The sequence below is a fragment of the Streptopelia decaocto genome, assembly GCF_964273445.1.
Source record: "Streptopelia decaocto genome assembly, chromosome: 7".
Classification (NCBI taxonomy): domain Eukaryota; kingdom Metazoa; phylum Chordata; class Aves; order Columbiformes; family Columbidae; genus Streptopelia; species Streptopelia decaocto.
The window spans coordinates 61,884,925-61,898,753 of record NC_138661.1 but is presented as its reverse complement, the minus strand read 5'-3'; the positions used below and the strand labels follow the sequence as shown (position 1 = coordinate 61,898,753).

The window sequence follows — 13,829 nt, the reverse complement described above, 5'->3', positions numbered from 1 at the left end:
CAGTGTCTGTCACCCTCACTGAGAAGAAGTTTCTTCTCAAATTTAAGTAGAACCTCTTGCCTTCCAGTTTGAACGCATTACCCCTTGTCTTACCATTGGCTGTCACTGAGAAGAGCCTGGGTCCATCCTCCTGACACTCACCCTTTATATATTTGTAAACATCAATAAGGTCACCCCTCAGTCTCCTCCAAGCTCAAGAGCCCCAGCTCCCTCAGCCTTTCCTCATAAGCGAGATGCTCCACTCCCTTCATCATCTTTGTTGCCCTGCGCTGGACTCTCTCCAGCAGTTCCCTGTCCTTCTGGAACTTGTCTTGAACACAGGATCTCAAGTCCTCAGAAACTACGTTCCCAAAGCCATGGAAGGGCCCCCTTGAACCATCCCACACGAGAGCCAAACCTTGAGAGCGGCCTGGCACCATGGGGACCCAGCAGCAGAGTGAGTCTTCCCAGCCCTACACCGCGGCCACCAAGAGAAGACGCTGCCTGTGGGTCTTGCAACCACGCTATGGAGCAAGCACCGTTACTCACACTGAAAACACAAATTCCTTTAGCTCAGGGAAAAGGCCTTCTCTTCTTTTTTGCCCCACCAGCGATACCAAATTGCCCACGGATATAACACCCATCCTCTGAAATCAATATACTCCCCAAATACAGTCTATAAAGATTTCAGGTTCTTCTACCAGGCATGATGGAGGTGGATGGGAGAGGTGGAGTTGCACAAGTCTTTCTTTCACAGCCTTTTTGTGCCAAAACTCATCATTCTGATACATAAAACACACACGCTCAAATACTCGGCTTCAGCCCACTGCAGCAAGAGGGTTAATGAACAAGCCATGCAGGCTGGTTATAGCCAGCAAGAAACAACAATCTATTTTTCTTTAATAAAAAATTAAGTCAGTAATTCTCCGAACATTTATTAACCCCCTAGTATAGGCAATTACTGTAAGATAAAGGTCTGTGAGCCTCGCATTAACATAAATTGCTGCATGTTGCTTTTCTACAGCATAGCAACATCCGCAACAGGGTGAATAAATGCTAACGGTTGAGTTTTAAGCTTGATTCAACCCCCCCCCAGTCTAATGTTTTTAGCAATCTTCACTCTCAGTGGCTGTTTGGACATTAAAAACATTCGTTTTATACAATTAAAAAAAAAAAGGCAGGATGACACTTCACTGAGATACCGTTTTGTAGCTCAGTTTAAGGTAATCTCATACATTTTCTAACACGCAGAACTGAAAAGAGGAAGGGGGTGGGAAGCACAAAACCGAAGATAATTCCTGCTGTCTCTAGGTTCTGTAGTCGCATGCAGCATGAAAAAAACAGTGGTGATTAGAAAAAAAAAAAAGCTTTATAATAGACAGGACACTGCCAACCAGCTTTAAATTGAATTACACAGCCTGCTAATCTTTACGATGAAATAAAATTTCTTTGAACACTACACATTATACTAAAATCTGCAGCGCTTTCTCCCCCCAGCCCCAGCTCTCTCTGCTCAAAGCAACTCCTTCATCCCGAACCATTGTTCTTTCTAAGCAGGAATGCAATGCTCTAACAGAAAAACAACTTCTATCAATTAGATAGTGTTAATATGGTGTGCATGACGTGAAAACTTAGGAGAAAGGTATTTTTGCACTTTGTATTTTTGATACAATATTCAAATTGTAAGTGGCAAATAAATTGCAGGCACACAAAAAACACATACTTTGCTTTCCACTGAAATCATTCTCACATTAGGATAGCCGGCTGTAGCAGCAAAGCTAGAAGAAGAATTTGATGACAACGTCTATAAAACTTCCTATTTGGGTGGCATCACTTGTTTCATGCCTGGTCAATATACCAACCATAAATCTTCGTTCTGTTTTAAAGTGGATTTGCGGGAAAGAGGGAATTGAAAGGAAGAATTATTTTGGTTATTTTATAAATTTGTTTTGGTTATGGGATCATCCCCCCCATTTTAAGACAACTGCAGTCCAGGAAAGCAGATTCAAGAAATGACTGAGCAATTACTGTGATGGAAAGTCCTGCCTAAGAACTGAGCTATACTTTCCAGTGCTTGCTGGCTCCCCTCTTTCATTGAAAATTACCAAATGAATATGTTGGGTTGAAACATACAAAGAGCCACTCAATCCAGAATATTATTCTCTTCGAAAGCACATTTCACCTGAGCCAAGTTTTCTAAAGCTGCCAAATAACACCTTAATGTTTGGTTTGGTCATCACAGGTAGTACACAACCTCTACAGAGAATTTTACAGTGTATCTCTAATAAGTGACTACAGTTTAGGACAAAACCCTCAGTTTCTCTGTATGTCATTATCAGAGAGAAAAGATAGCTTCTTGTGACATTTCTTTATGAAAAGTTGCCAGGAATAACAAGAATAAAACAAGAGACAACAGATCAGGTATCATTAAACTTACACTGCTCCTCATGCACAAGTTCCACTTCGGCCAGTGGAAATTTAACACTCATTCTATATTCACAATCTTGACGCTCATTTCTATATGATCTTTTCTACTTTACAAGTTAGACTTCTAGGCTTCTTTTTTCAACAAAGCATCCAATATCTGCCTCAGACCAGAGAAAAAACATAAAGCAGCAGATATAAAAACCACAGCACAAAAGTAGAACTTTGCACTTTGTTTTCACATTTCACTGTAAATTGCTACACCAGGAAAATATGATTATGCAGCTTTTTGCCAAAAATCCACATGGCTCTACCTTCTCATTATTTTGTAAATGCAAAAAAAATGCAACATTCAAATTATTTTTGTATTCCTCTGAGAAGAAAAAAAAATAAAATTAGTATTAATGTAACTAAAAAGTTGTATGCAAATAAAAGCTGAGCACTGATGATTAATTTACTCAAGCCATATGGGAATTTAAAACTAAGTACAAATGAAAACTTAATAGCGACACTAAACACAGTTCTAGTTAGAACAAAAGGAAATACTCTTAACCAGTGATATTGCAATAAGATCTAAATAAACTTGAAAGAAGTTTATTAAAACTTCATTACCATAAAGATGGAGTGAGATACATATCCCAGGGAACTAAATAAGTAAAAACACCCCACACTAAACCAAAAAAAATTGAAGATGACTCAGATTTCATCATGCTAAATGTGGAGCTTTTTTCAATAAATTGCATCAACACGTTCCAAACTCATCATATTCATTCAGCGTCTATTAGCAACTAGTATTAATAAATAGACACAATAAAACTGTCTGTGCAAAGTTGTCAGTGCACCTGCATGTCTCCATCGCTCTCCAGTTCAGAGCATCTCTGAAGGACGCGGCCAACGTGCTCTGGATGCTGCAGATCACCCCAAACTCCTAAAGGTGTCACAGAGGGACAGCAGGACTCTGACACCACCAGAAGCCACCTCTCTCCACCTCACTCTTAGCGAAAATCAGCGTGTCCCATTGCAGGGTCTGAAGCCTAAAGCAGCTCCAGACAGAAGCCAGAGCTCTTTTCAAAATTAGACTAATGGGTTTTCCAGGGAGTTGCTTTTTTCTCACCCAGAACAGCTGTGCAAAACTCAGACACTACAGGATTAGAGCCACCTCAGCATTTTCTTTCACTTGCAATGAATTGTTTTTTTTTTTCAAGTGCTAAGAGTTTTGTTCATCAAAATGTTATTTTATGTTTAGTCAATTATTCATTCTGGCTGTAGCAAGTAAAGCAATATAGGGTTCAAAATACGCTCCAGATGGTAAAAGCACAAATCAGAACTACATCCATTTATAAAAAACAGGAAGAGATTTGTTTTTATTACCATAATTTTACTTTAAAATATGCATAAGCTTCCTCCTCATTCTAAATTAGTTCAGAATACTTTGAGCTAACGTCCCTCTGAATTTGAAGAAATTTAGAGTTTACTGGTTTGTTTTTATTAAAAAAGTGTCATGTCAGATGCTAAAATATTTCACATCAGAAACATTTTTAAGGAGCCCAAGTCCTCAAGAAATATTTATTTCATCACAATGAAGCTGTTCTCAGTGCACAGTAGCAAAAGGAGCACACTCACATAAAACCCTAAATGAAATATGAAATACGGCTGGAAAGGAGATGAAGCCCAGAGAAAATGAAGGAATAACTGAGCCAGACCAGAGAGACTGAGAAAGGACACAAGAGGAATGCGACCCTGAATTTTTAAACACTGATAAGAGCTTGATTTCGCTATTATACTATTTTGTCACAGCTCATTTTTTTTCCTTCAGACTAAATTATACTATCTTCAAGATCAAACACTATTTTGGCAGGTGACTGGCTTACAGTTTTGGATATAACTGCAAGTTTCTACAGTACAAATGCAGAAATCTCAGTGTAGACTGGAACCAAGCATCTGTCCGTACCTCCGAGGGCAACCCCACATTTCCAGCGCTCTTCCCATTCCGTTATACATTCCATGTCACAGCCAGAAATTCCAACCTGAAGCTGCTATTTTCAGTAACTAAACTTTCACACAAAAATGAACTTTAAAAGAACCGACAATACCACATCCATATATGCAGGGTGTAATGAGAAAACCTCCATGTCAGAACAGTAGAATTGTTCTTTTCACTTTAAGTAACTTGAAGGCAAGGATATATATATATTACAGGTAAACAAATACTTCTTCCAGTACAAACCCATGTGTTTGGCCACTAAACCATTTCCAAAGTTCAAGTCATTTTCCCACTGAAATGAAAAGAAACATGCATTCAAAATAAAAGCAAGGCATGAAAGAAAAAACATGAAACAGTCAAGTCACTAAATTCCAGAATAACTCAGGAAAAACCTAGCCAAATGCCACTCTCAGCTCCACAGACATTAACCAGCAGTAATTTCACCTCCTGGATTTATTTGTATCTATCACTACAGAATTTTGCCTAGCTCATCCAGTAATATGCCTTATATTAGAAATACTACACAGAAGAACAAAAAAATTAACACATTGAGAGATACCCACTAGACACAAAAGGAAAAAACTGGCTATTTGACAAAAACTACAAAACCAGATGCGAATTTTTCACACAAGTAAGAATATGAGCAATCAGACCCATACTAATTGAGTATAATAAACACATCGGCACTCATTAAAGATCTATCTGCCCCAATTTATCTTTGCTTTCTCTTCAGCTCTTATGAGTTATTCAATCACTTCCCATCATGCAGGAAAGGAAATATTGCACTATGAAGACAGACCTATAATTAGATATTGCTGTATTTCATTTCCCATATATGACTGAAGGAGAATGGATGAGAAAAATATGAACAGTGATAATAACAGTATGTTGAAACATTCAGTAGGAAATACATTGGGCTGGAATAACGTCTTAATTCTTCCTCAGCATAAAATGCTGTGTTTACTGCAAGGTCAGTTAAGTTGCTATAAGAGATTTTTAATGAAAACAATTATAAATTTAAAATAACTGTGTTTAAAGCATTTAACAGTCACTAGGGTCAAGTGATTACAGCAGTTACAAGACCCAAGGGACATGTTCACACCAAAACAAAGTGAATAAATTGCCTCAGCCAGTGTATGTAATCACTAAGTGACCACAGAGGTTATTCAATGTATGAGCCCAGACGACTTTCAGGCAAAACCAATAATGAAAATTTATCAGACAAAGGGAAAAAAAACATAGGAATCAGTAAAAGCTGCAAGAAGGGCTGAGAACCAGGAGGAGCAGGAATGGGGGTGTAGAAAGCATGTCCCGTGATGCGGCTACAGAGACAAGGAGGAAGGATAATTGTTAATGAAATGGATGGACTAAATGCTGAATGTTTTTCTCAGGTGAGGTACCCAAAGAGTTGCAAAGGGATGCGTGATCCATAAAATATGAAATTGTAGGGGTGACAGAAGTGCTTTCAGTCCCCTGTAACTATAACTCTGGCATATCTAACAAACAACGAAGGACAAGTGAGGCAGATGTTCAGAATGGTCATTTTTTAACTTTTCCCTTGGCTTTTTACTGCTAAGAAAATTACGGACAGTTATTGTATCTTAGTTATCCCACTATCTAATCGTAGTGAAGACGACGCCCTGTTTGTTTTTTTTTTACCACAGGGTAGGTAAAATAAACTGTAGAACAAAACCTGCCTTGATCTTACTTCTCTCCCTCAAGGTACAAATGATAGAGGTGCCTTATCTTCATTACTGCTTTCCAGCATGACTGCTGGTGGAGAAAACCATGCACACACAAGATATGAAACCCCTTTCATAAGGACAGTGTTGTATTGGATGGGAGGTCTCAGTGCACGGCTTTGGAATAAGGTTCCTACCAACTACAATGAAAAAAAGATGCCCCCACTATATGGCAGAAGAAAAAGGAATCCTGCTTGATCCTACCTGTCACTGGTACATATTTTTTAAACTATTACACGCCATCACCTCACAACCTTGAAGGTATTAATCTTCAGAATATACATAGTAAATAGTAAAGCATGATTACTCCCAATTGCAGATAGGAGCCTGAAATAAAGTGGCAAGAGGGATAACTTCACAGCGTTTTGATTCCAGATGAGGAGAGGACAGCACTAGAGTAAGTATTCACCAACACAACAAGATTCCTCTGGGGAATCAATCTGCTACTTCACCTTATGGCAGAAACCTAATAACGGGTATTGCCATATACATGAGAATGCAAGTGGTCTCTGTGCATGTAAAAATAAATAAAATGCAATAACAAAAAGTCATTTTCTTTGTACCTGAAATGTAAAAGCCTGAGGCCAATGCCAGTAGGTCTTTACAGTCAAAGCTTCCAGTTTCAATGACACTGACTGCCAAAGAACACAAAACCTGCTTTCTGAAAAAAATACCACACTGACTCCTACAAGAGTTATCTACATGCTAAGAAAGCCCCATGGTACATTATTGAGGCTGGAACAAAACCTGTTCCAAGGGTTATAATTCTTCTGTTGAGAATATTAAACCAAGGATCTATGTGATAAAAGATCATCATGAAACACCTGTTAAATACAAGGAATGGCAAGTGGCTGCCAATACTGTAAGGTTCCTTGTGAAAGGGTGAAAATCCAATAGCAGTTTATTTGCTTTGGCTATCAGCAGCACAGAGTTAGCGTTTTCAAATGCCAAGCACTGAGCATGAGCTCTGGCTGTATCAAAACAATACTTGTGGGATGACCCAAGGTCCAAAGAGGAAATTTGGCAACCAGACCCCGCTTTTAGCAGTGTATTCAGGGTAGGCTTGGGATGTTGACGCTCTCCAGAAAGCAACTCCTTTCCTGGAGCTGCCTGGCACTGCTAAGAACTGAACCTGGTTGAAGAGCAGGACTGAGGTAGGTAGGACCACGCCACCCGCTCCCAGTGAAGCTGTGCAGCCTCACGCTGCCCTTGTTGATTGCTCCTCCTCCTCCACAACAACATCTACAGGTTATCACAAAGAACACACAAAAGCTAAGGAAGATGAATCCTACAGTGTCTCTTCCCTCAACCTATCTACATGCCCATCTACTTCTCATACCACGTCTTACTTCTCACTCCTGCAATTATATTCCTAGGGAAAGGTTAGTTTTGAGCCAAAAATCTAGTACAGCTTTCTAGAAGTAAGAACAATAAAACTAAATTACAGTAATATGGCAGTATGCGGAAGCCCAAATCCCACATGCGCAGCAATAAAAAGGAAAAACAATCTTTAGAACAGGGCTATGGAAATCAGAGGGGGTCAGACGGAAGATAAAACAACAGTATGGAGAAAATGCAAAGAAAGGTGAAAAGACACAGAATTTGGAAGTTCTTCTATTTAAAAAATCCTTTTGTAAATTCAAATGTTCTTCACTTATCTCTTGAAGAGTCAGCCAAGGAACTCCAATGGAATAAAATGATGCTATTAAAGGCATGTAAAGATGTGGCCATCATACACAGCAGGCAGGAGAGAGCAGTGCTTGCTTTTAAAGCCTTTTAAATAATGCTGTAAATTCATTCTAACGTTTCTTGAAGATCACCTGCACGAGTCGCCCTCATCTCTGAACATTTCTAGTGCAAGTGGTGACCTGGCAGTACACAGCCAGCCTACCAGTGGCATTTAGATCAGGAGCATCCTACACAAGTTCCCCTCCTTCAGTTTGGTTTTCCGCTGTTGCAATTTCATTGCCCTCAACTGTAGCAACACGCTATCAAGGCACTGCTATCAAATACAGCAGAATACAGAAGGTGTTCTACCAAAGAGGCGTTGAGTGCCTGCACTCGAAGTTAAACTGCCAGTACTCTAATTCAAATCACGTGAATACCACCCCCAAAAAATTATCCTCTTCCAAAAAGTATTGATTTTGCCATCCTGTACTGCAGGAAGAAGGACCTTCATCATTTCCAAACATGTTGTAGCTTTCAGCTCTGCTTTCAATTATGGTAAACGCAAAATATTTGAGTGATACTTTTGGCTGTGGACATAAAAGCCCTCAGCACCAACAAACAGGAGACCGTGTGTGTTCATATGAGGTGCCACCACCCCCCAGTGCACACAGAAGGCTACACAGTCCATGCTGTGAAATGACGGGGTCTATTCACCCAAGATAACGCAGAAATACAGCAAAGTCTCTACATTTGTCTTAATTAACAGAATCATACTGAGGCTAGAAACAGCGCATCACATGAGGACAAGTGAAGCAAGGGTAGGGGGGTGGATTTTCAAGTGCTCTAATTGAATTAGGAGGCAGTGACTGACACTTGGACAGGAGAGGTTAATTGGGGTCACCAAAACGCAGTAATTCCTTACCTAACCAGTCATTAAACTTCTTAACCTCTGAGGGCAGTCCCAGTTCGGTGAAATCGCCCGTGTGGAGAAGGATGTCCCCATAAGGCATCTGGATGCCATCTGTTCTGGAGTGTGTGTCTGAGACGCAGACAAATCGCGTGTGGCCCGCTGGTTTTGGAGTGTCATATGGGATAGGGTCGACCCTAAAGCAGACACATAAAGATCTCGTAACAGTTACAAGGTTAAAACCCTCACGTCTATTATTTCAGATATCAACACAGATCCATCTCTACGTACGCATGCACACACACACACACACATTTGCACACACCATGCTGAAAGAAACGACTCTAATGCAACACTGCCAAAAATCCAGAAGGGACCACAGTGCTTCTTAAATACTTACCTGGTAAGGAAGGAAGAGTAAAAAAAAAATACACAAGATATGGCCAGTTTATTATATCAAAATTAACTTAAACATCAGAAAAAACAGAATTGAGAGACTTTGAATTCAGATGTATTTTTTTCCATCATCTGCTTTTACATGAACAGGTACAAGGGCCATTAATAACAGGTCTCGCAGGTGAGCCAGCAACACGCTCTCACTAGAGCTGAGCAGCTTAGCATCTATTTTATTCAAGGGCACAGACACACCTACAGATCCCAGCAGGAATATTTGTTTACACACAATCAGGTGCATTCAAGAGCACTTTGATGAAGCCTGGAATTTGCAAAACTGAGCCTAACGACAACTTCTTCCTCTCGTACAAAATCCTGAGCTCATCTTCCCAAAAATCTATCAAGTCAGGAATTGATGTGGTAGAGCAACTACAGATAAAACATTTTTTTCTATAGCCAATTATGTTAAAAATGTAGTTCAACTGGTTGCTTGCAAGCTACATTTGTTAGTTTGATCGTATCAACTACACACAGTTTGGTTTTGAGGTGTTCTGATTTTTATTTAAGCAGAACAAAGAAAAGCGCTTTATGCATACTCAGTGGTTAGGACGTCTAATTTGTCACAGAATAACTTAAAACACGGAAGGCAATCAATTGCCTACTTTGCAACAGGAATTATTTCTCTGCAGAGTTACCATGATTTGATTTGCTCAGCATTTTAATAGCACAGCATCTGGATTAACACCACAGAAAATCCCATCCCAGCTCCACAAAACTTCAGCCCATTCCACTGAGGTGCCACTTTGATCACAGTTAGATCTTCGCTTCAGCTAGAAAACTTCAGGTGTGTAGGAGTTATGTCAGAATAATGGTCCCCTCACATCTCAAATCAGAGCAGTGAAACCAAGCTCTAAGTATTTTAAAGCACCCAAAATTATGCTGTTCTAAGACTTAATGGGAAAAACTTGCACAACAGTAGACATTCACAAATCAGTGCCTGAAAGTAAGAAGAAAATTAAACAGGTTTTATTAGTTTTACCCTCCATACTGAATTAAAAGAAAACCAAGTAACTAGCACAAATCACTATTAACCTGTTTTTCATATATCTCCTTACAACTATGAGGATTTAAGAGCAGTAATATAAAATAAAGCAAAAATCCTAAGAAAATACACTTTTAAAGTCCTTCATTTACTGAACTGTATTTACTATTTTTAGTAAACTAAATTAGTATTTACTATACACTGAACTGTGCGTAAACTTCTAACAGTGTCTTAAATCCAGCTGCCTACACAGGTAAGAAAGATGAAAAGCATCCTTCAGAGCGCAATTCAGCTCCCTACACTGGGGAATTTATAGTGGTTCCAGAAATCACACTCTATATGGATATGTACTGGTCTGCAAATGGAAATATATCCACATGAACACACTTAGAGCAAGATTTTACTGAGTCTTTTAGATTGGGTAGAATATTTACTAACAGCTAAAGTTTGAGCACAGGGGCAAGGGGGAGATATATTATTTGTTAGACAACATTTTCCTCGGTACCATAACGAAGTATTTCCAATCAAACTGTATTTACCATAGATGTACCACATCTGTTTGCCATGGTCCACTGAATCAATTTGCAAAATTCAGGCCCTACAAGATGATGTTTACTTCAATATGGTCTTTACTTTAAAACCAGATTTTACTGCAGACTGGACAGGATGGGAATGGAATGGACATTTTGGCAGATAACATTTTTGGGTTTGGTATTGCACCTCCTATTCTACCAAAAGCACCAGGTACTATTAGTTGAGCCATAAAACTGGTTACTACTACCACTGCAAAAACCTGCACGCCAGCAGGATCAATGGATTTTCCTTCTCTGCAAGGGTAAGAAAGTAATAAGGCTATTATTACAGAGGAAAACTCCCTTAACCATTCAAATCACACTGGCACAATGGGCAGAACCGTAATGTTAGGCCACAGTGCTTCTGTATTTTGCGTCTTCCTCCCAGTTACGGAAGATAAATTGAAACTTCTTAGGAATATGTCACACAGGAAACGCTGGGGTTTCCAAATTAACGTTTCCTCTCTAGACAACACAAAAAATGAACACCAGCTTACACTGGTACCACATCCCTTGTTCAGATTGTCTCTGCATGACCTGTGCCCAGCACTACCTGCCTCTGGGGAGTCCAATTTTCACACACAGCAGCTACACTTTGGATATTCTCTGCAGTTTGTCTCCAAACAAACCCTGTTTTGCTTTGGGCAACCCCTATCAAAAGTGTGACACCAAAATCTGCTTTAGGATTTTTCTATTCACGCAATAACTTACTTACAGAAAAGTCTATAATAAAAATTCATTAAGTTCCTGACCCTCCTTTCTCCTCTTTACAAACACTATGATGTTGCCAAGTAACCTTTTTCCTACATCTTAGCTTAATTTCTTCACTTATTCAGTAGCGCTCGCCTACTAAGTATTTGAAAGTGAGATACTGAAGGTTATTGTGTTCAGCCCATCAATTTATCTTACTCAAAATAGGCCTTCGACAGAAACTTAATAAAAGTGCTGTTATCGCCAGTCCTAAAGGCTCAAGTTTTCTTTTCATCCACAGCTACAGTATGGCAAACAGCAATTCAAGCTCTTTCCTTTTCACTACATCACAAGAGGATTGGCCTCTGACCCTGCGAGATCAGCTGCCGCGGGAGGTGAAGCGCGACCCTTTTGCAGGTTTTGGTGACATTATTCCAACCCTGCCCACCACCGGTGTCTGCTGAATCAGAGCCCAGACCTAAGAAATTCAATGTATTCTGCACCATGTGCTCTGAACACTTTGACACTCCCCATCAACACCAATATGCTATTCTTGAGCTGGCAGACTGAAACACTTCACGGATTATTTGATGCATTTGGAAAAGCATACTCATGCAAAGATGCAATAACTGTTATTCCAGAGTAATTTAAACGTTCATACATTAGGATTAATATAGTAATCAGGAAATGGAAAACAATCTAACAAAATAGCCAAGTGTTCAAGACAGTTTAGTTAATAAATGATTTTGGGCATCTAACTTCCTTTCCAGAGAGCTGTTAGCAGGTACTTATCTCTCCTAAGATATCTTGCACCTTAGAAAATAAGGCACTGAGGTGTTTTTTCAAAAGTTTATGTAAGATCCAGAATGAAATCCTGTCAGGCAGCTGAGTGATGACTGCTTTCCAACACCATGACAATAATGTAAGATCTGTCACATTTAATGCAGTTATGACAAGGGTTTAGGAATCAGAAGGGACAAAGTTATCTCGATACACTTCTATAAGGACCTTGTTTATGAGATTATTACTTGGCTTTACTAAACTGCCCTTACCACCAGTTGTTCTCATTTAGAGTCCCTCAAGTACAAATCTCACATTCACAGTTCCTCACATGTTGCTGCAGCCGAATCAAACAACAACATAAACCAGGCTCTGATTTGCCTTGCTCAGCTCTCACTAATCAGACCACGAATTTCATCATGGCTTTACGTTTTAAAAGCTGAGATTAAATAAACAACAATCGGCAATGCAGAAGTTATTGAAGGGATTCTGACAGTGAGGTAGGAGGGCTGAATTCAGCAACCCGCAGAGGAGGAAAATGTGGGGCCTTTCGGGTGCATGGAGGCCTTGATTTTGGATATCACACCATGAACAGAGAGGTTAGCTGTGTATTTTGGCCCAAACTTATGCTAGTTACTTATAGTGATGTCTTATAAATCAGTAGTGTTCTCAAGTACCTCCGAGACAGAAAGGGCAGCGCAGTCCTCCAAGAGACTCTGCTGCAGGCAGAATTACACCGGGATTTTGTTTTCAAAGAAAATTTAGAAAAGACGCAAGTGCCATTTTTCTGAAAGAAAACAAGTTTTGATTCCAAAGGATAATTCTGCACGGGTGAGTGCAAATGCTGAAAATTCAGGGCTCTGGCTGGGTCAGCCGGTCCCCAGGAAGGCCTGTGCTTCCAGAGCTGGACACACAGCCTCTGCACTTCCCTGCTCTCCTGGGTTTTGAGATATGCAGACCCCAAATCCCCCCTTATAGGACAATTCCCAAGAAACCAATTCATCCATGAAGACGGAATAAAAATCTTAAGCATTGAGCCAGGAAGAATTTCCAGTTCCTAAAGTCGAATAAATCACTCGGACGAATGCAGCACCTATGCCTGACAAAACATTTACAGATGCTAAAAATCCCTCCAACCCCCTCCAAACCCTACAGCTCCAACCAGCACTGTTACTACTTACAGTCCACTCCTTTATAAGCTGGTTCTGTTGGCTCTGCTACAGGTGAACTTGAACAGACCCATGGCATATGGGCCCATGTCCTTCCCAGCTTTCTGTCACGTCGTATGCTGTCCTTTCATCTGCTAATAATTTCCCTATTGGGTTGTATCTGTGACTGAATTTGTGGGTTTCCTTTTTATGACATCTAAATTAGCATTCACGACAGACTGACTTAAGCACAGACTTCAAGTCTCTGTACCACATAAAATCTGTATGTGTTGTTGCACTTACTCTACTGTTTTGCAAGTCATTTGGAGACATGCTATCTAGTAACTATTCTAAATTAAAAACATATCTATATTATTAGCTTTTACAAAAACACCTACTCACACTTGCTATGAATAGTCATAGTTGTATTTATTTACAGTCTAGCTTCCTCTTGCAAAATCTTCACTCTTCCTGCTACTCCTTTTTTCAAAATTTGTAAA

General features: G+C 39.7%; 1 protein-coding gene across 3 annotated transcripts in view; it reads right to left on the bottom strand.

The window, feature by feature from the left end:
- MPPED2 (metallophosphoesterase domain containing 2) overlaps positions 1-13,829 on the bottom strand; it is a 107,453-nt gene that overhangs the window by 59,229 nt on the left and 34,395 nt on the right. For all 3 annotated transcript variants that reach the window (XM_082057894.1, XM_082057896.1, XM_082057895.1), the window contains exon 3: positions 8,720-8,901. In XM_082057894.1, the coding sequence (XP_081914020.1) occupies positions 8,720-8,901 (182 nt within the window). The remainder of the gene's footprint in view (positions 1-8,719; positions 8,902-13,829) is intronic.